The following is a 23,741-nucleotide window of genomic DNA, read 5'->3' as shown; positions in this document are numbered from 1 at the left end:
GTTTGTTCCACATGTCATCATATTCCAGGGTTTTCAGGCTATAAAAGATAAGGAGTGTCTACTGATACAGGAAAAGGGCACAATGCTGGAGAATATTTCTAAGTTCACAGACAGATGATTCAAGCAGGCAATTCATATAGCTGCAGGAGATTCTTACTATTTTCTTGTTCTGAAGGTAAGAAAAGAAAGTGTTGAACACTTTAAGCTAATTTTTAGCCTGCTTGCTGAAAAGATGCCCATCTAAATGGATTTCCCAAAATAGTGATTCAAGCAGAGTATCTCTGGCTTCCGAATCTTGTGTGGCATGAATAATTCCCACCTAAATTGGATGGTTTATAAATTTGACTCTCATGTTTTGACCTCTAACGCGAGACATTTGTGTAGCTTTCTAGGAGGAGTTTCCAAATTTATAAACTTTGCTTTTCCTCAGAATTATTGCTGCCAATTCACACACTGGAAATGCTCATGGCTCCTCTTCCTAGAGTTCTCTCTCCAACTGTTTTCTTCAGTCATTAATAGAATCGTCTGAGGACTTTTTTCAAAGAACGAGTGCCTTAATTCTGAACCAAGGAAAAATCCTGACAGACTACTTTAATTTTTCTTTTAAGCTAGGCCTGTATATTCTACAATAATTTGAAAGTTTCTGAGAATACAAATTTTATTCAGAAACAATTATAGTGCAAATGACCAGTATTATTTTTAAGCATTTAAAAAAATCACAGTTCCTCCCACCACCCAAATACCTATTTCTCTCCAAAACAGCTATCCCCAAATGTAAATAGATGCACAAAGCACCAGCCCACACTGAGATTTAAATATATATTCATTATTTCGTTTATGTTGACTCAAAGACATTTCTTGAAATAAGTAAAATGTAAGTAACATCAGTTCAAAATACATTTCACCCAGCTTTACCTGTAATGAATAGTGTTACTAGGTAAATAAGAGTGATTTCAATTTTAACAAAATGAAGTAGGAACAGTCTAGGAAAAATGGTTCTGAGTTGTTAACATTTAGTAACACTGTTATTATTGACATTTCTCAGAAAATAAAATTACACAGATATGGTTTGATTGTATAACATGGGCATTTCACTTCACTATCAGTAAACAAATAAAAAATGGATAAAATGTAATCAGATAGCTAAGTTTTAATATTACAAAGCTGCTGACACAAGAGCTGATACTCACAAGAGAAGGCGGTCAACTTTCGGTCCATCCTGCCTCTGAAGGCCAATAGGAGGGCTATACACTCTCATTGCTCCAACTGCTCAGTTCTGTGCCACAATTATTATTCCCCTTTTATAACTTTCAGGTAGTACTGGTGATTTGTGAACTATTTATAGATATTAACTATATTAAGTTTCTATGTGGAGACTAACATAGGACTGACTCATGTTTCTTAGAATATGTTTTCTCATCATGGCCAAGTCAAATATTAATTATATGAGCAGGAACCAAAAACTATTTAATAATGATATAATAATAAAGGGTATTGGACTAAAAAGAACTAACACTTAGACATTTATTCTACTGACTCTATTAAAAATAAAACTTAAACATAACAGTAGTAATATATAACTTATAAAGCCAAATTATAAGACTTATAACAAAACAGTAATCTTACTAACGCTCACCACTTCTGATTTTGCTCCCCAGAAGCAATTATTTTCAATACTCTGGTACTTACCTCGTTTCTAAATACAGTAATTCATTTAGAACTATTACTTTCAGATTTTTCATATTTAGATGTTATCTACTGACTTCCTACTATACAAATGATTTAATTCCTACATCCCTAGCCCCCCAAAACTTTTTCTTCTCCATTTTTCCAATAAACTCATAACACCACTTTGGATACACCAATATTCACGTATCACATAATTCGCTGCTGATCACACTTACTTTCTAGAACAATTTCTTTCTTACTCTAGTGCTACAAAGTAGTACTTTTTTTATTTGATTCTTTTTCTATATACCTATCCCTACTTCACCCCAGACTCTCCATTAGAACTGTAATCCCAATCAACATAGTTCAACATAGCAGAACCATAGTCAGGTTTTTCTATTCTTTTGTTTTGCTTTCCCTCAGAAACACCCCGTCCGGAGCCTTCAGCCCTCCTGGCACCAACTGGCAACTGCTCCCTAGGTTTTGATTTCACCTTAGTCGAGCTGGGAATTGCCCATCTCTTTCCTAAGGTGGATTTCTTATCTCCTCGATGCTGTCATGGGTTCATCATTCTTGCTTCACTCTTTCATCTTAACGGAATACATCTTCCAATAGCTTCTTAGGAAGTTGTGCAGAAGAGATCTCCTCTCAGGATAGAGATTCTCTCAGGATTTTGAAGCTCCCCCACACCTTAGTCGCTCCCACCACCCCTTACCAAGCATTTGAAATCTTACTTATTCCAGGACATTCTAAAATTCCACAGTGAGAGGCCTTGGTGGGAGGTCTTTGTATTTTTCCCAGTTACTGGGCTGGATTTTTGGCAGGCTTTTTTGACCTAGACCAGAAGCTAGCAAACTGTATACAGCCCTAGGGTCAAATCTGGCTACACCCATTTATTTCCATGTTGTCTATGGTGAGCTACAAAGGAAGGGTCTAGCAAATGACACAGATGGGCCACAAAGCCTAAAATGTTTACTGCCTGGCCCTTCCCAGAAAAAGTTTGCGGACCTTTGATCTAGATGATCAATGAGTTCCAGCAAATTTTCTTGTTATTTATTTGCAAATTCAATTTCTTCATGTTTTTGTTCTCCTCCCCACTCCCCAAATAATAACAGAACTTCTATTATTTGGATGCTGAACCTTCTAATCTGTTCTTCTTACTTTACTTTCTTTCTCATATGCCACCTCTTAGTTTTAGGACTATTTTCAGAGAATAAATTCCTCAACCTTAGTTCTCAAAACTTACATTTATTTATTTATTTATTTATTTATTTATTTATTTATTTTTTTGAGATGGAATTTCACTCTGTCGCCAGGCTAAGGTGCAATGGCATGAACTCAGCTAAATGCAACTTCCACCTCCCAGGTTCAAGCAATTCTTCTGTCTCAGCCTCTCAAGTGGCTGGAACTATAGGTGCGTGCCACCAGGCCTGGCTAATTTTTGCATTTTTAGTAGAGACCGGGTTTGACCATATTGGCCAGGTTGGTCTTTGGAACTCCTGACCTCATGATCTGCCCGCCTCAGCCTCCCAAAGTGCTGGGATTATAGGCATGAGCCACAGTGCGCCGGCTCTTCTATTTCTCAAAAAAAAAAAAAAAAAAAAAAAAAAGGTAGGTAGTTTTTAAAAAAAGTTTCCAAGTTTACTTTCTTGTTCTCTGAGTGATCCATTTAAAATAACTATCAATTTTTATTTCATCAATGAAATATACTCTCCTGGTTCTCTGAAGCTATTGCATGCAGTATATTTTTAGGTTTTCTTCTGCTCCCTGCATTGCATCTGTTTCATACAATTTCAACTCTGTTTTGGTCTTTCTTTTATAGAAGTTGGCCTGAAAGGTTTGATGATCCTTGGCTGTCTGTTCATATTTATAAGTAGCACCAAAATTATCAGAGGCCCTTAAGTAAATAAGCTTCACTGGCAAGGATGAGTGTCAACATCTCTGTCTTCTCTTGGCCATGGCAATTTTCCCAAAGAGGAATCTTAGTTTCTTGCTGGGCTCTACAAGTCTGGCTACCAGTATCTAGGAGCTGAGCAAGGGAAAGAAACCAAGTTGGCCAACTTTCACCTAATTCCTCTTTTCATTTGGCACCTCACCCACATCCTCACAGCTGTGAATTTATAATGCAAACTGATGTTTCTCATTACACATTCCAGTAATAGTATAGAAAAAGGCCAGTTAAACAGCCGAAGTTAACGGACAATTTCACTCAGTTTATGAAGTATAAAGTTGGCCTGAGGGTATTTTATTGTGCCTCTGAAGATTAAATCAAGTTTTAAAAAATGATTTTTATATAAATAACCACACGAAATAAATTTTGGAAATATAATTTCTACTGGGAACCAAACTTCACACTAGATTGTGCTATACATCCTTCCCATTTGCTAGTCTACACAACCGGATCCAGTCATGCACTACTATCAGCTGAAAGAAAGTGAAAACCAGTACTAAGCGTCTATATAAATATTTAGTATATATTTTAGAGTTTTGTAGTATCTTTTTCCAAGTATAGTTTAACCACAGGCAAAAACAGATTGTATGGGATATATGTCAAAGAAAAATGACAAATACCTTTCTTATAATTTGAAATTTACTAAAGTGATAGAAAGCAAGATGCTTTTTTAGTATATCACAAATTCAGGAAAAGAGTTTTAAAAAGCAATTTCTTAGCACAGTATGTAAGGCCCTTACAAGGTGGACACAACCTCATCTAACCATACCATTGGTCCTGGAAGGGAAAGGAGGAAGCGTACTCACATTGCATGTGTGTTTGCATCTCCTTGCCTTTACACGCCTACTCTTTCTTCCTGGAATGCTTTTCCCTTCTATGACTGGAAACTCCTACTTTATTGCCTCTTTAGGCACAGCTCAAAGAGCACCTCCTCCATGAACCTCCCACCAACTCCCAAAAAACACAGAAAATCCTAGGCAGCAAGAAAAGAGTATGTTATCTTAATCAACTCAACAACCTTCCTAGGTAATGCCTTCCCTAGCACCTGGGAAGTCTCTAAAAGGCCGTTTACCAGCTAAACGTCAATAATTTCTCCTCCAAACCATGGTTTAGAGTGGGGGAAAAATTAGGCAAAAGTGAAGAAAATTACTACATTAAAGGTCAAACATATATTTTCTGTCTTATACCCCAAAACCTGCATATGAATTAATTCAGTACCAGAAATTTCTTGACTTTTTATTAGAAATTTTATTGAGATTTCTACTCTCAAATTAGCCCATAATGTTCACTGCAGAGGTAATACTCAAATGTAAAATAAACAATTAGGAAGAAAATACAAAATATTGTGTGATTAAGTTACAGGAATTCAGAAAAGAAGAACATCAGTATGCCTGGAAAAGAGTTTACAGAAAATGACAATGTAGAAAGGATATGAGAAGAACATATCAGAAGAGGTGAATGCCACACACAAATACAGAGGGAAAGATGAGTATGGTGTACACAGAGACAGTCATGAGGGGTGAAACACAAACACGGGGTGAGTTCCTAAATGCCAGGCCAAAGAAGTAAACTGGATGCGAGGAGAGGCAGCCATAAGGAATGCTGAGCAGGGAGATGAGAAGACAGGAGTGTCTGGACCCTTATTCAGGTTGGTAGATTGAGCAGTCCTGTAATCTTCCCCAAAATTCTACTAAAATTCCAGAAACATCATTAAAATGCATTTAAATAAATCCATGACCAAGTAGAAAACTGAAGGTGGTGGTCATTAGTAGGACAAATTTATCATGAGATTTCTAGAAGACAGAAAGGGTAGGAAAGAGTTATATGTTTAGAATTCTTCCCTAGTCTCCTAGAGATTAATATTCAACATCTCTACTTAGATGTCCAGTAAAAACCTGAACCTAACATCCTCAAAATTCATCTCTGACATCCCCCAACAAGGCGTGCTCCACAGTCTTTCTCAACTATTAATGGCAACTCCATCCTTCCCACTAGCTTAGCCTAAAAACCTCAACCCCTCTCCTTCCCTCATACCCCACCATACAATCCACCAAGACATATAAGGATCTGACTTCTCAACACCCACTTCTATTACCTGGTGGAAGCCACCATTATCTCCTGCCTAGTTCACTGCAAAAGTCTCTTAACTGGCTTTCTTGTTGAGCTGCTGTCACAACCCTGTACCTGCCTCAAGTCGTCTCTCAATAGTGTAGGCTCAACAGAGCAGCCTCACTGATTCTGCTAAAATTTTAAGTCAGATCATGCCTATGTTCAAAACTGTACGGTGATTCTCCTTTCTCTCAGAGTAAAGGTTAAATTCTTCACAGTAGCCTGCAAGGTCCTGCATGATCTGACCTCTATTACGCCTTTGACCTCATCTCCTAATACTCTCTTCTGCTCCAGCCTCCACGGCCTCCTTGTTTTCCCTTGTACACACAAGCACCATCCTTCCTTAAGGCCTCTGCATAGAATGCATTTACATAGATATCTGCTTGGTTAATTCCTTCTTTTCATCTCAATGAGATCTACTACCCTGACCAATCTATTTAAACCCACAAGTACTGAGACTAATAAGTAATGGATGGAAAAATAAAATAAAATTACAACCAGCACTTCCCTCTGCCCCTCCACAACATAAAATCCTCTTTACTCTGTTCCATTTTTCCCCATAGCATTTACCATCTTCAAGCATATCATGTCATGTTTATTGTCTGATGAGTTTAAGGCTTTTTGTTCCCTCCACTCCCTCCCCCTTCCCAATATAACTTAAGCATTTAGAACAAACAATGCCTGTGACCTAAATAAATGGAGCAGTGGAGGCATCCATAACCCAGAACACATACTGAAGACGGTCAAAGCAGACATGGGAAGAGGAACCTGGGGAAGATCTAACTTGAGATTAACAAGTAGAGAGAACGGGAATGAGCAGTGCCACAATAATCAAGCTGATTAATAAGTATACACACTGTCCGCAGAACAGCTGTATGTACCAGCTCCTCCCCTGTCCTCCCCAACCCCAGCTCAATGGATGGAATGGCATTTACCACGGAAGACTATTCTTTAAAGAAACTGAAGAAGCTGCCTCAGATGAATTGGGGCTTCCGGTGGAGCTTTAAGTAGCTCAGCATTTGTGCGGTTCTGAGGCCTGCCTGCTCCCCATCCTGGTACTCCAAAGGTTAGCCTGTCAGCCTACTTACTCTGCCCACTTTCAGAGAACTCCCAGTCATGGAAGAATGCTGCCCAGCAGAGAATGATTTTGTATTCTACTACAAAACCCTATAGTAATATCTGAAGATAAATGTGTTACAGAAACAGCCAACACTATTTTCAACTTTTTAGTTAAATTCGTCACATGAAAACCACAGTAGTCACAGATAACTTTATAATTACAAAAGTAAGACTTCTTGAACCATAAAACATTTTGAATTCTGTTAAGTGTATTTACAATATTTTCAACGTACCTTGAGTAGAATTTTTACAAAAAAAAAAAACAAAACAGGTATGAAATTTTATAACATCTCATGTCCAGCATAACAAGTATCTGGTAACTTATTAATGATAGTTGCAAAACTTACTAATATAAGAATAAAAGTTGTGACTCTTAAACAGCTGACAAGACTTAAACACAGGATATTCAGTTTTGTCTTCTGAAGCATGAAGAAAAAGCACAAACAATAACTTGCAAATTTACCTTCTTTGAATTTCCAATTCTTCTTGGGATGGGCCATTTTGAACTTGAGCAGGTAGTTGTGAGTTTTGTCTAGGCAATGTTGGCCCTACAGAGGGAAAAAACATTACAGATGAACATTATCTTCATATCTAGCTGGATAGAGGAGATAAAATCATAAGAATAACATAAAATCATCACATATTTACAAACGTGTCTTCTTTTTGTCTAGCAAAATAAAATATAAGCTTTACATAACACAGAGCAAATGAAAGACTGCAACATAATACTGTCATCATCTCCAGAAGGCTTACTTGAAACAAATGGAAAACATCAACAATAAGGAAAAAGAAACATTTATATATGAAGAGCTTGAGTAAAACAAGTGTTCGATGAGCATCTGAAGAGGCACCTAAGCTTGACATTTTCTAAGACAATGAGACATTCTCTTTGGGGTAATTATTCATGAAGTGGAGAGGGAAAACTTAAATGAAAAATCAGAATTCAAAAACTCACCTAAATAGAACACTGGAAATGAAAAACAGGAGAGAGAGAGAGCATGAGAACCTTATTACTAGACTCCAGTATGCTAAAGCATTTATCAAATTTGCCCAATTTAAGCTGCCATTTTTGTCTAATGGCCTAGCATTTCCAGCACTGGTGAAAACAAACATTTGCTAAACTTCCATATAGTAATTAACCTACTGAACTGAATTTTTTAATGTAACAGGTAATTTTAAGTTTTCATTTAGGGTAAGAAGGGAAAAAAAAAAACTTGCATTCATACAACATGGTTCTGTCATGAGACACTAATGACCATCCATTCCCACATACCATGTACAATGCAGACCTGCTTTTTGCATCTTAGATAGAATGCCACTGAATTATGGGACATCTTAATGTCATTGGATATAAAAATTAAATCTGTCACAAAATGAGATAAATACTGGAGCTAATATATAATACCTAGGGTTAAAACAGAACAATCTTAAAGTCTAATCCAGTAAACAAGAAAGTAAAGAAACAGTAGTTATCTTCCACTCTTGGAGTAGAATATATGAGTAATGCCATACTACATGTATTTGTGAATTCTAGTGTACCAGCAAATGCTCCTAACAGATATTTTGAAAGATTTGTAGACAACTGGTATTTAAAAGTTACGAAATAAATGCTTCTGTGTACTAAATTCTTGTAATCTATGGGCTAATCATGCAAAGTATTTTATAGTAGTGGAGTAGATTTCACAACCGGAAGATTTACTAGGATGTAATGCAGTACTGGTGTATCACAAGTGTGGAAAAACAGAATTAACTTGATCTGAACTTACCTAACTTTTTTTCTCACCTCTTTACAAATGTTTTTAGATTAATCATTTCATTTGTCCTCTAAAGACAAACTGATGACAACTGCAGTGATATATTAGATTTCCTAAGACTCTGCTATTTTGAGAACCAAATAAAGGAAATATAAAAAAAATTAATCCTATGTAATCAATAACCAAAAAAAAAAAAAAATCCAAAACTTTTGAAATTAAATACACAGGTAAATGTTTGTATAAATGAAAATACATGATTGCTGTCTAGCAAACAGACTAGAGTTCTTTTCTTGGGAAATTAAAATAATGATGTAAAAACAGACTCTCCCATTAGGCTATACACGAATGTTTAATACTTTACAGGGAAAAGACCTCTCTTCTGGGGACATACAAAGTGCAGGAGGTGGGGGGTAAATCTGAGGTAGCATAGAATTATTTGGGGAATGTACTTTATATATCCAAAGTACTAAATGTGAGCATTTAGCATGGGCAACACACATGACTATTATGTTTTAACTATTTTTAAAAATAATGTTTACTTGAGTATTTAAGTTGAAAGCCTCAGGCTGCTTAAATAATGAAACAGCTGAATGTGAGTAGGTTAGACTTGTTTAGCATCTACCTCAAAGAAGAATGCAATTGTACTATTCACATCTAGGACAGGTGTTATATATCAAAAGTAATATTAATGAATTAAATTTGCCAATTAAAATCTCAGCTTTAATTCAAACTTATAGATTCAAAAAACGTCAAAATTTCAACTCAATCCTATTTATTTTATTTAACAGGTTTTTAAAAAACTAACACAAGTTTAATGTAACTCACAAAAGCTGAGAAAAGAAAATCTTTTAGCAATTTACAGAACCTGCTTTGGAATATTTCTTTTTAAGCTTTTTAAAAGGTTACTAAGCAAATCTGTTCAGAAAGGAGATATTTTAGATGTGGGTAGTATTTTGTGGCTGTTATCATATAAAAAAAATTTACTACAGTTTATTACTACAGCTGCGATGAAAAGCTTCAAGGAAGATCCTTTTAAAGTGGGGAGAATTCTGATCCTAGAACAACTCTTAACAATTCTTTTCTACATGGTTCTTTGTGATGATAATGGATTTTTGGGCTTTTTGTCTTTCCAGATATCCTTTAAATGGGGTGTGTGTGTGTGTGTGTGTGTGTGTGTGTGTGTGTGCACGGAATCACTCCCCTTGGCACCTTTTCACATGTACATTTAATCTGGTTGTTCTGTTTGTTTCTTCTTCAAATTGTCAGGTTGCAGTAACTAGCACATTGAAATTTATGTGCATTTAAAAATTAATACAAACATACTATAAACATTAAAAGTTCCAGGTAAATATAAACTTAAGGTACACAATTACATTTTTCCTTCTTGTCAAACATTCTAATGGGCTATAAAATTGTTAAGTAATACCAAAGGCACCCCACATGACATGAAGCAGCAACTAGGATAAGGCAGTCTGTCAGCTGCTGCTGTATGTTCAGGAATATAAACATTACTTTACACAGGTCACATTCCTAAATGAGTATCTGTGTTCTCATAAAATGCAAAATAGGTACTTTCATAACCATTTCAGTGGGCAAATGACAATATTTTATGAGCATCATGTGGTGGTTAACAGCCCTTTGGGGAGGGGAAAAAGAGGGAAGAACAACCAAGGTTAAGAAATCAGTGAACCTGCTTTGCTCTTTCTATGTTATCATAAAGAATAGCAGCTGTTTGAGAGTTGTTCTCTCCCTCACAGCCAAAGATAGTGGCTGATCTTAATTTGTCCTGACTACAAGAAGAAGATATATAGCAAAGTTTGTGAGTTACTGTTTGTAACAGAGAAATGTGGCAATGTCACTGATACAGTATCCTATAAATGATGAAAATCAGATCAGGAGACTCTGTAATAGGAGCTACATGTCAGTCTTGCCTTCAATATTGAGTTTTGGTTAAAACACATTTCACTTAATGTCACATTTTAATTTTCACAATTAGCCACAGACTATTTAAAAACACAGGACTAAAAGACAAATCGGTGTTATTATATACACAATACAATCAAGTTTAAACTTAGCAACGTGGTAATTATATTGTTTGCACACAGTTAAATTAAAGGTAATAATGGGGGGAAATCTGCTTTTTAACACATTATTTTACAACTTTAAAGATTCACCTTCACTTAGGTCAAATCAATACTTTCTCTGCAATTGGGTAAAGTATCCATTATTCTGGGTATGGACCTCAACATATTAAGCAGAAAGGTATACAACACTGGGTGGGTTTTCAAAATGAGCTAAAGAGAGTTCTAATAACACAAATATCAATAATCACTCATGGCTAGTTCAAAAGATAGCCCGGAAAAACCCCCAGGAGGAGGCAGAAAAATGAGGAGAAAAAGTTACTGATTACATACTTAATCTGCAGTGTTTAATTGTGGGATCTCGGAGAGAGAGGAGGGATTTACGAACAGCCACACAATAGGTTCACTACTGTAACTGTGACCTCTGGAACAATCCTAAAATATAACTTTAAGTGACTAACAAATACATTAGCCTTTTCTTTTCTTTCCTTTTTTTTTTTTTTTTAAGAAATTTGCAACACGTACTTCTTTGCCTAAACCAGAAAGTACATACATTTTAAAATAATTCTCTTCATAGGTTAAAAAAAACAGTATCATTAGTATTGAGGAGTCACATTAAAAATTCTGAGTCACATAAAGTACATACACAGAGCTGAACACTTTATGTAAAATTGGAGCAATACTGTATATCATTTAATAACTATCTCTCATAAAATAATCTGGCTAGCAAGGTACACATGAGTCAGAAAGGTATATATGAGGTTTCTTTTCAAAGCTCAAGTAATTAAAGATAACTCTTTGGAACTTGGGTTTTTAAAACAGAAAGTTTCAGAAACAAATGGAAATAAAAAGAATTTAGACAAGGATATGTATCTATCTGTGTATACACAGATAGATACGTATCCTTAGGTATATATCTTATTACCTCTAATTTGGGGTGGCTAAGTGACATACCTGGTTTGTCCATGCAAACAATACAAATATGTGCACACGTGTGCATGAGAGAGTGAAAGAAAACAATCAATAAGCCTAAATTCACTCTTAAGTCACAGATCTCTAACCTACTGAATAAAGGAGGCTGTCAATCAGAAATCAACCTATTAAAGCAAGTAATAGCTTACATCTGCCTCACAACATGCATATCTAAAATTAATTCAAGTTAAGCAAAAGTTCCCTTTGCTAAGGCACATTTACATTCCTCAAAACATATTAAGATGGACATAAATTTTTTCTTTAAACTCTAAATCAAAAATTTGCTCCCAAACAAAATAACTAAAAACAAAAATGTACAAACAAACAAAAACCCCTCTCATTTGTGTTGGAAAAGGTGGACGAGAATAGTTTTAAGAACCTAATTCTAACTACTTCTAATCCTCACTAACAAGCCAACTCAGAGCTGACCAAATCACCTACATGAACCACAACAAATATCACAACATAAAAACAATAGCTTGCTATATATCCCAAATGTCACAAACCAGACTATGGCCTAAAAAAACAAAAGTTATGGAAATGCGCAAGTAGCATGTACCACAGCTTGAAAAAGTAATGTAAACATAATGTTGCTTACCACAGAAAATACATCGCAAATTAGTGCTGTCCTGGGTAGCAGTAACCTTGCTCTGGGCTGCAACAGACACCTTGGTGTTAGAAGCTTCGAAGGACAACGGGGCCATCTGAAGAACTTCACATAAACTAAAAGGTGCTTTGAAATGTTCAAAATGTATTTATACATACGTCCTATCTAGATCCTCATCCTGGAAGCTCTGTAATTTAATAAAAACGCATCCTCTTTAACATAGGCTCTTAAAAAAAATTTATGCAATCTTTTTTTTGTGGAAAAACCCTATAAGCAGCCATAGATCAAATGATGCACGTACAACTTAGTTATTTCCTAAGTTATATGGTCAAAGAGCACAACCAGCATTTTAGGGTTATATATTTTTTAAGTCAATGAAGATAAGGTAGAGGAAGTCAAGATCTATGGCCATTAGTGTTAATTTCACAAGATCTATCCTCTCATTTAGGAGAACTGAATCCGAAAAAAAATTAGGCTTGGAAGTGCTTAAGATTAACTCATTCCTACTAGTTGGAAAAAGACCAAAGCCATTATAAACGGCCCACTGCAATAAAGAGTTTTATATTCATTGATACAAAATAAGAGTATCTTTGGTTTGCTAAAAATCAGCTATTCATTTTTTACCAAGCCACAATTTACTATTTTTTTCTCAATATATATACATACTTGACAAAATGTCTTATTAAAAAAGTGTGGCCAGATCAAACAGCCATTTATTTAGGCTATTTACATTAAATTTTAGCTTAAGTGTCAATGAAGTATATTCTTTTTAGGAGAAAAAACTCAATGAGAAGGTGATAATCTATGAAAAGGGGAAGGATTTATCTGAAATCAAAGTGACACTCAAAATTGGGATGAGAAAAACAAAACTTTTTTTTAACTATTACTTTAGTGACATCCAAAACTTTACATCAATAATTTTCTGTAAAATCTTAAAGAAATTCTTTTCAGCATGAGCAAGATTTTCTTTTTCCGTTGGTATTCACCAAGAAACAATTAGTGGTTAAAATGCACTGGGGCTTAAGAAAGCCCACATAAAGGCAAACAAGACAGTGCTTTAGATCTCCTCTAAGACTGTATTATTTAAAACATACAACTCGTGCTAACTAAAAGTTTTAGAAAAATCAGAACCAAACCAATATAATTTAAATAACACACATCTAAAAATTGTAATGTCTTAAATAAGATAATTTTTCATCATTTTTAGAAATTAGATTTAACATAATCCAATTAAGTCTTGCTTTGAAAATATGACATATACTGTATATTTTTTTTGCAAACACAAAATAAGATTGATAAATGTCACCTTTGCTAAGTACTTCCAACCACCCAATCTATTATTAAAGTTGCATGCACAATATTTATTTACAGTAATGACATAAGATATAGAAAGACCACAGGCGTACATATAAAACGTCTACCAAGCTAATGAGATCATTCCACAGGAGATAAACAATTTAGAATATTTTCAATCACTATATTTTAAGTTTAAACTGTTTTTTAAAGATCTGTCTTACCGATGTTTGCAAATGGCTACTTCTATAAAACCTTTATTAAAGAAACATGCCTAGTCTTCAGGTTTTACCCTTCAGTTCCTTTATTCCATATTTAAAGAGGAAAAAAAGCCCCATAAGGACAATTTTAAAAACTTACAAGAAAAACCTGAGAAATTATCTCTTCTTTGACAGCAAAGAAGCTGCCACATCCCATTACCAATCATGTTGGCAAAAAGTCATCTGACAAGTGTCAGAATGCAGGTAAATCATTATTGTTGCGTAAGACAAAATATTTCCAACCAAGAATTCCCAGTCTTTCTCACAGTTTAAACTATTAACATTCTTGCACTTCGTTATCTTTAAGCATCTTCTTTCCAGACTTTAATTTCATACTATCATGTAAAATATTGATCTAAATTCTGATAGGTTGCTTAAATTCTACTGCAGTTTGCATTTCCTGAAGATACTAAATTATTCATTCCATTATATGCATAAGCCTAACAGAACTTCCTGCTTAATACTGATGCCATTAACTCTTTCTTCATTCAGTCAGGGGAGCAGAGCAGAGTAAGGGAAAGAACACTTATTGTCCAGGTTGAGTAAATTCAGTAATACGATGTTTTCAACATAGTTTTTAACACTAGCACTGATGTTACATAGACCTTATATTTTACCTATGAAAGGACATTTCTCTTTAAGTTAGCCATATTAACTTTTTTTTTTTTTTTTTTTTTTTTTTTTTTTGCATGGCTGTCCCTTTGTCGCTAATGCAGTTTTCAAACAGCCATCCTTCAGGCTTACCCCTGACGTTAACATACTTTACCATTAGGTGTTTTGTATGAGCCGGGAAATGCAGAAATGGTTGGGTGAGTTACCAGTAGTGGAAAATGACAGGCTGTTTAGATTTGATTGGCATGACTGTATTTTGTTACTATATATAATTACTATAGTAAACTCTGCATTCATGATTTTTACAACCAGCAGTTTCTCCTATTAGCAATTAGTCCCAAGGCAATTGGTAATGGGGATATGACCCATCCTAGCATTGTTTCTCACGATTAACTGAGATAATGTTTGCTTAAAGACTGGCTTGAATCTGACTTGCATTCTCTGGAAGGCTGGTCAGTTGAGTGGGTGAGTGAGCACAACATCAGCATCTAAATTAGTGGTGTTCACACTTCAGACCATCAATAATGCCCCCAGGTATTTCTCACAAGATTACAAAGTTCTATGCAATACATTTTTGAGACAGTGAAAGCAAATGTGTTTATGTTTGCTCAAAGGTATCTAGAACAGAAGGGAGGCAGATACTGCTGTGGTACAGTTGCTGCATTAAAAAAAAAAAGTTACCACATTGCAGGGCACTGTGCTAGGAGGCATAAGGATTACCAACAGTAAATTTTATTCAAAGCAATGCATTTTTAAAGTGGCATTTTGAAACATTTTCAAAAATATTATTTCAAGTTTTAAAATTTGATAAACTTTTATATATATCAGGAAATGGAGTGCATATATGGCTATACATGAAAATGTACCATCATAAACATCTCCCCCCCCCCTTTTTTTTTAACTCAACCTTAAGGCAAAACTGTACATATGATTGGGTTTTTTCCCATCCTTTATTTCTTGTAATCCTCTCTCAAATTATGACTCAAATGCATTTTATTCCCTTCTAAGCCAATATGAAAATGACTGCTAACAGTTGATAACTTGCTGACAAATTATTCATCTGCACTGGCAATAGCCTTAATATGTTCCTCAGTCCACCATGTTTCGTAAGCCATTTATTTTTAGTTGTGAAATGAATGGCCCTGCCTCTAGCTAAAGACACTTGAAGAGGCAACAAGAAGTTGAGGGGCCTATCATTTACCAATCCTGTCATATCCTAATGCCTCCAAAGGCAAGAGTAACCTGTGTCCTCAGGTTCACTGCTCTGCTTCCTCTTCCTGAACACAGATCAAGACTTGCCCATCAAATGCCCTCCTACCATTTGTTACTAAGGGTATTATTAAGCATATGCTCAGAAAAACCACCACATTCTGGTAGAATGCTACTTTAACACAATTAGCTTCTATCAGAGTGTTTGTTGACTCTTTAATCAGTGCTCTTATCTATTCACTTACACAAACCAGAAATCCACTACCTTTTCTTTTACTCCTATTTAACCAGTTTTCAAGTCCTGTTAATGCAACCTCGTAATTTCTCTCTCCAAATTATCTCCATTGCCACTGTTCTTGTTCGACGATCCCTTGCTTAGTCATGTTCAGGGTGGGGCAACTTGTATCCCAGAAGCTTAACATACATCAGTTGAGGCAGGGAAGAAAATAGTAGCACTTCATTAATTTTTCTCATCCATTTTACTGTTTTTGAAAGTCTTATAATGTACTCAACATGTCAACAACAAAGTACATACATATAAATGATAAACACACATTTACCAGGGGATAAGCTCAAAAACTGAGAGACCACCGACCTAGACAATTACATTAGCATCATCTAATTAAGTTGCCCATTCCAATCTTGGTATCTGTCCCCCTCCCCACAGCAGCCAGTGATGCGTTAATAATTAACCAGATCAAATCATCGCTCTTAGTAAAAACTCTTCAACTGCTGCCCATTGCTCTTAAGATAAATACCAAAATCCAGTGCTTGTCCCCCATGTGATTGCCACATATCTCATTCAATTCCTACTCTATTGCTCTCTAGGATCTAGGTACACTGTCTCTCAATTTCTCAAACATGCTGTATCACCTTTCTTCTGCAGAGCCTTTCTGACACTTGCTGTGCCTTCTACTTCTGATATTCTTTTCTTGGTCAACTGGTATGCCTCTTTTTGTACCAACTAGAACTTTCTGGCAGTCAACACTCAGAGTTACTATTAGCCCTCAGAAAACTAAAATAATTAGTTCTTCTTTCACTAGGAATCTCACTTCCTACTTCAGGTTTTACTGTACATGTTTTTTTCTGATTAGCCACTTCAAGAGATTTGAAAGGAGAGAAGCATAAATATAAAATTAGATAATATCCAATTTCCTAAGAAATATGAGGAATCTGTCTAAAGACTCTCAGGAGAAAAATTTTAGAATGATATTAAAATTATGCAAAAAGCTTCAAACTTATATTTGGGTACAAAAGAAAGAGGGTTTGTTTTGGTTTCTTTCACTCTGGATGCGAGTGGGCAACAGAGAGAAAATAAACCTGGAATAGCCTAAAAGGCTGAAGTTTCAGGGGAAAATGATAAAGGCGCCCAATTCCATAGGTAAAGGTGGGGACATTCAAGGTAAGAGAATACCTCACATCATTTTAAGGAAACATAATTTCACTCTCTTATCCACATGTAAAAAACTGAATCTCCTTTAACCAAGATAGGGGTTTTTATTCTTTAAAAGTATTTTAAAAGACTTTCAAAGACCATGTCTGTTTTCTCCCACTTTTATAGGAGAAAAAAAGAATTAAGAGAAATACAAAGGCACGAGGTTTCTGATAACTAAACTAACATACTTAGGGGTGGGAAAAAATGAAGGCAGTGGAGGTAGGGCAATTTTGGGCAAGAAAACTGAGCCTGGACCAAGAGAATAAACCTCAGACATTTCCACAATTTGGTCAAGAATTCATCCCTGTTTACATTCAATCTGGTACTGAAAATGCTACACAATTCTCCTTTACATAATTTACCAAGTTTTAAAATGTTTATTAAAAAGAAAACAACTAAAGAATCTGAGGAAGGCTTCTTGCTTTGATTTTAATCACTTTAAAAATTCTTAAGATTTAGCCATTACTTTTCACTATACACCACACTCACACAATTAAAATGAGCCAATAACTAAAACTAAGAAAGCATGCCTAGATACATGAATACATGCTTTTTAACTAAGATTTGCTTTTCAAAATGCCATGCATGATAAATGCTACAAGATGTATGAGCCCTGAAAACAGTACACTAATTGAAAGGCAGTCACAAAAAAACTCACATATTTTATGATTCCATTTATATCAAACATCCAGAACTGGCGAATCTTCAGTGACAGAAATTATATTAGTAGTTGCCAGATGCTGGGAGGTATGGAGGAATTGGGGGTAAAGGGACAATGACTTAAGGGTAGAGGGTTTCTTTCTGCTGTGATTAAAAACGTTCTAAAATTGGCCAGGCACGGTGGCTCAGGCCTATAATCCCAGTACTTTGGGAGGCCAACGTGTGCCGATCACGAGGTCAGGAAATTGAGAGCATCCTGGCTAACATGGTGAAACCCCATCTCTACTAAAAATACAAAAAGTAGCCAGGTGTGGTGGCGGGCACCTGTAGTCCCAGCTACTAGAGGCTGAGGCAGGAGAATTGCTTGAACCCGGGAGCCAGAGGTTGCAGTGAGCCAAGACAGCGCCACTGCACTCCAGCCTGGGCGACAGAGTGAGACTCTGTCTCAAAAAAACACAAAATGTTCTAAAATTGTGGCAAAGGTTGCACAACCCTGTGAATATACTAAAACCACTGAATGGTACCCTTTAAATGGGTAAACCGTATGGTATGTGAAGTAAAGCTCAATAAAGCTGTTACGGAAAATAACAAGTGCCATGCTGTGCATCTGTTCTTCATCTCACAATTGTTTATAACACAAAGTTTAAAAATATCCCAATGCCTACTGCTTTTTCCATTTTGAAAAATATTAAGAGGTGATTGGTGGAATTTTCGGTATTTTTATTTTCTTCTTCATGCTTTTCTATACTGCTTAAATTTTTATAAATAGCACATGATTTTATCATCAGAAAAAAAGAACTTATTCTCATTTGAAAAACAAAATGCTATGGAAATTACAGTTCTGTTAACAAGAGTGTTCTAGATGGACGGAGCTCTAACTGGCTCTACTTTGTTTTTTGTTTTGTTTTGAGGCAGGGTCTTACTTCAATTGCCCAGACTGAAGTGAAGTGGTGAGTTCCAGTGCAGTGGAACCTCAAACTCCCAGGCTTAAATGACCCTCCCACCTCAATCTCTTGAGTAGTTGGGACTATAGGTGCATGCCACCACAACCAGCTAATTTTTTAATTTTTTTGAAGAGACAAGGCCTCACTATGTTGCCCAAGCTGGTCTTAAAATCTTGGCTTCAAGTGATCCTTTCACCTTGGCCTCCCGAACTGCTGGGATTACAGGCATGAGTCACTGCGCCTGGCCTAGCTCTAGTTTCTAACAAGAGAACTGGACATAAAGAATGAAGTGACTCTATGAATAACGCCAACATGACCCCAAATGTTTAGAAAGACTGCAAAGCCAGGACCTGAATACCCTTTCCAAACACCAGAGCTGGTTGAGAGAAGGCATACAGTGGCTGTTCTGCCACAACACTACTTTCTAGGAGGAATTAAACCCAAAGGCATTTTTTAGGTCATGACTCTCTCAGTACATATCCATTCACGATGGTTCATCAAAAACCAGGACTGTCCTAGTTAAACAAAGACAGCTGTCTCCTTTTCCATGGAATCATACTGCCCTTGCCTTTCTCTGTCTCTCTGCACAATAATTTCTGGTATTTCAACAAGCTGCTTACCAAGAAGCAATCTCTAGCTAAAACAACACAGGACAGCTAATATTTAAATGACAAAATTGTCCACATTTACTTTTTGAAATTCAAAAATATGTAAAATTCTATTAAAATAGTTTGGTTGAATACATAAAAATCAAATAAACTGGGTTTGTCTCACATGGGATTTACTAAATAGAATTAAAGATGGCCAGGAGCGGTGGCTCATGTCTGTAATCCTAACACTTTGGGAGACTGAGGCAGGACATTGAGGCCAGGAGTTCAAGCGCAGCCTGAGCAACGTAGCGAGGCCTCATCTCTACAAAAAAATTAAAAATTAGCTGGGTGCAGTGGCATGCACCTGTAGTCCCAGCTACTTAGGAGGTTGAGGCAGAAGGATCCTTTAAGCCCAGGAATTCGAGGTTACAGTGAGTTATGATCGCACCACTGCACTCCAGATTGGGCAACAAAGCAAGACTCTCTCTTAAAAAAAAAAAATTCTGTACTTTATTCAAGATTGACAGGAAGCCATGGCAGGGTTATCAGAGCATACTACAATAGTTATGCAAAAACTCACTCTACCATCTTCCTAGCAATATAAGGCCAATTAAATTAGTTACCTGCAAAAGAGACTGGAAAGGCTTGAGGAAAACTTTAAATCAATAGGAAACCAGAGACTATTTCTGAATAAGAAAAAGTAATTCTCTGTTACAATATTACCACAGCAAAGAGCAGGATAGTGTTTGCAAAATAAACTCCTTCATAAAAAATGTATTTCTTCCTACATGAATGACAATGTCATAACCAAATACTCTTGCAATTTTCCAGAAAACAGAAGTCATTTGTTTCTCATGTGAATCATTTCAGAAATTACAAAAGCTCACAGAAATATCAGGTCCACCTTGTAAGAATTATTTTTGGTACCTTTACATGAGTAGCATTCTATATTTGTTTCCTAACTACCATTCTGCACCATTCATAGTACTTACACTGCCTTGTGGATATTTTTGACCATGACTTATCCTCTCTACACAATTAACAGCCCCATTAAGACCAAAAATTTTCAATTATTTGTTTCTCTCATATCACGTAACATAGTACCTTAACAGGAGTACAAATAATTCCAGTTAACTATAGCATTTCTTCTCTTAGATTAGAACAGCATCTACTTCTTAGAAATTCATGTATTAATGAAATAATGCCACAATATTTTTCATATATGAAATACCAACTGACTTCAAAGATACTGCTATTTAACACCATCTTCAAAAGACTCCTTAGAATTTTTCTACCTTGCCTAGATTATGAAAGCAGGAATGCCCAATGTTAACTGAGAGGCAATGCCCCAAAATATGTACATGGGCAACCTGACGGCACTATCACGCTTCCAAATGCAGAAAAGCACAGCCAAGATTAAGCTGTAAAAATCGTGGAACAGGTTTGGCTGCTGCTGTGTGTTGTGAATGGTCTCATCAGACTGGAAGTGGTTCCTGCAATTCATCTCTTATCATCAATGGAAAACAAGACAGACTATTAAAGCCTCTCTTTATTTTTGTTTTAGGAGGAAAAGATTCCACACAGAGGTATCAAAATTTTTGACTATTTAACATCCAGCAAATGCTTCTTCAATTTATGAGCAATAAAGGATAAAAATTCATGAATAAAGATAAAGTAATTACATGCAAATTACTATCCTCATGTAGGAAAGCATGCAAATAACCAGAGATGACATCCTCAGATCATTGTAGCACCACTGAATAAAGATCAAGCCTATTGTAAAATAAGCCTGGAAGAACTGAAGTCACTAGCTGGACATGCATCAGACAATAGATTATAAGGTGCCTAATTGCCAGAGACACAAGGATGCAAAGAAAAGGGAATGAAAGGCAGACAGAATATAGTGTCTGTATGACAACAAACTCCAGGCTAAAATAACTTTCTATAAGACATGAAACCCATATTTATCACAGAAATAGTATCTGCCTCTTTTTAGCCATTTAATCATCCCCACCTTGAAGCAGGACACGATATCTTAAGTTCCACAACGTAAGACTAAATGCTGTGCTCATGAAAAATGAGGCTTCAGGTATGATTACGCTAAAGCAGCTTTCCCAGACAGTTAGTGAACAAGAACTTAAAGGTCACAGAAATTAATATATTAAAATGCATTTATTATAATTTAGTATAAACAATTTACAAATCCACATATATGAATATGTAATTCATATATAATTATGAAAAATCACCAAAAAATCACAAAAATAAAAATCACAAATGTACTAAGACAGAGCTAGAAACAGCTAGTAACAACAGTTAGTGCTATTAAATAGATGGTGGTTACAAAGCTAATTGCTGGGCAATTTTTACATATTAAGCATCAAAAAGGCCATCAGACCTACATTTTCCCTTTCGTTGACAGATGATGAGAGCAATTAGGAATAATTTTTGCCACTTCTGTGACTTGTAAAGTCCCACTTCTGGCCAGCCCTCCATGATGTCTTCGTGGGGGAGGAGAGAAGATGAAATACAGAAAGGAAAAAGACAGGAAGAAAGACTTCTCTGTTACAGTCAAAGCTAGGCATGTCCACCAACACTGAAGGGACAGAAAATATGGAATAATCAAGCCCATCTGACAGACAACCTCTAAGATTTCTTTGCTTTGCTAGGCTGTTTGGAAAAGATAAAAAGACTATACAAATTCCATTCTTAGTCAATAGCTGTCCCTGCTAAGTTGTGACAGTAGTTTTCAAAGGTCTTATTCCTAGGATCCACTTATACTCCTAACAATTATTAAAGACACTAAAGAGCTTTTGCTTATGTGGGTTGTATCTATCATTATTTACTATATTAAATAACTAAATTACATGTTTCAACTTTTAGGAATTCAGTTTTAAAATAACTAAAAAGCAGTTACATAAAAAAATAACATTTTAATGAAAAATAACTATTTCCCAGAACAAAAAATATTAAGTGATTAGAATGCCATGGTTTTACAAATCTCTTTAGCATTTAATACTAAATATTAAATAATAATCCAGACAGCTAGATTTTTTCATTTGCTTTTGTATTCAGTATGCTGTGGCATGCTGTTCTGGCTGAAGTACAATGAAGAAGATCTCTTGAAAGGGTCCAGAGGGGGACCCTCAAGAGTTGCCATGGACCACACTTTTTGAATCCCTGAGTTAGAGGTTTAAATTCAAGATTCCCAATTTTACACCTGATTTAACCCAAAGGAATTTAAAACATGGAGAACCACCAAGAACAAAATAATCTAGGCCTTATTAGCTCTAATGATTAGGACATCTGTAAACTTTCTTTTTTTTTTTTTTTTTTTTTTTTTTAAGACACAGGGCCTCACTGTAGCCCAGGCTGGAGTGCAGTGGCACAATCATGGCTCGCTGTAACCTCAAACTCCCAGGCTCAAGTGATCCTCCTGCCTCAGCCTCCCAAGAAGCTAGGGCTATAGGTGTACGCCATCATGCCCACCTATTTTTATTTATTTATTTATTTATTTGACGGAGTCTCGCTCTGTCGCCCAGGCTGGAGTGCAGTGGCGCAATCTTGGCTCACTGCAAGCTCTGCCTCCTGGGTTCACCCATTCTCCTACCTCAGCCTCCCAAGTAGCTGGGACCACCATGCCCGGCCACCACGCCCGGCTAATTTTTTAAATTTTTTTATTTTTTAGTAGAGACGGAGTTTCACCATGTTAGCCAGGATGGTCTCGATCTTCTGACCTCATGATCCACCCGCCTCGGCCTCCCAAAGTGCTGGGATTACAGGAGTGAGCCACTGCACCCAGCCATAATTTTTTATATATATATATATTTAAAGAGAGGATCTCACTGTGTTGCCCAGGTTGGTCCGAAACTCCTGGCCTCAAGAGATCTTTCCAAAAACACTGAGGTTACAGGCCTGAGCCACCATGCCTGACCCTAGTGAGAAGAGAATCAGCCTGGCCTGAGGTCTGTAAACTTTAAGAGGATAAGCTACTATCAAATATTCACTCAAACTTTCCTTTTAGTGACTATGAATTATTAGATATAATTTCAAGCATTAATCAACACAAATATTAGAAGATAAAGCTATAGTCATTTTCTGGTCCCAATTCCAACCCAGAACTTCAAGGTTGTTCTTGTATGTAAATGCAGGATCAGAAAACAGAAGCATAAGGGGAGGGCAACGAAAGAGAACAGAAGAGAAACATCCTTCCAAGAGAGTCTGGCCCTAACACATCCACGGTAGGTAAAGAATACCTAAATACAGTCCTTGGGAGAACTGATATTAGTTACTCAAACAATTTTCCTTAGAGTTTAACTGTTTCACAACCCTGGTTGAGAAAGGCTAAGGAAGGGGCTGAAAATTGAGGCTTTGAGGTGTAACAGGTAGGCTACAGGATCTGGAGGCCTAATTCAGTAGCTCCCAACCTTTTCAACAGCTAGAAACCCTTTTATACTGTAATTAACCCCCTTGAACT

At 36.1% G+C, this 23,741-nt stretch overlaps 1 protein-coding gene across 24 annotated transcripts in view; it reads right to left on the bottom strand.

Annotated features, from left to right (window-relative positions):
• Positions 1–23,741, bottom strand: part of ENAH (ENAH actin regulator) — a 154,849-nt gene that overhangs the window by 29,068 nt on the left and 102,040 nt on the right. For 11 of the 24 annotated variants that reach the window (XM_031655326.1, XM_031655305.1, XM_031655330.1 and 8 more), the window contains 3 exons: positions 12,253–12,309; positions 7,803–7,814; positions 7,311–7,395 (listed from right to left, as the gene is read on the bottom strand). In XM_031655326.1, the coding sequence (XP_031511186.1) occupies positions 7,311–7,395; positions 7,803–7,814; positions 12,253–12,309 (154 nt within the window). Of the gene's footprint in view, positions 1–1,190; positions 1,516–7,310; positions 7,396–7,802; positions 7,815–12,252; positions 12,310–23,741 lie in introns of those variants that run through there. The other 13 variants (XM_031655340.1, XM_031655314.1, XM_031655325.1 and 10 more) reach the window with 4 other exon arrangements.

Source organism: Papio anubis, chromosome 1, assembly GCF_008728515.1.
Source record: "Papio anubis isolate 15944 chromosome 1, Panubis1.0, whole genome shotgun sequence".
In the NCBI taxonomy this organism is placed as follows: Eukaryota; Metazoa; Chordata; class Mammalia; order Primates; family Cercopithecidae; genus Papio; species Papio anubis.
This window is presented reverse-complemented; position numbering and strand designations above follow the sequence as displayed.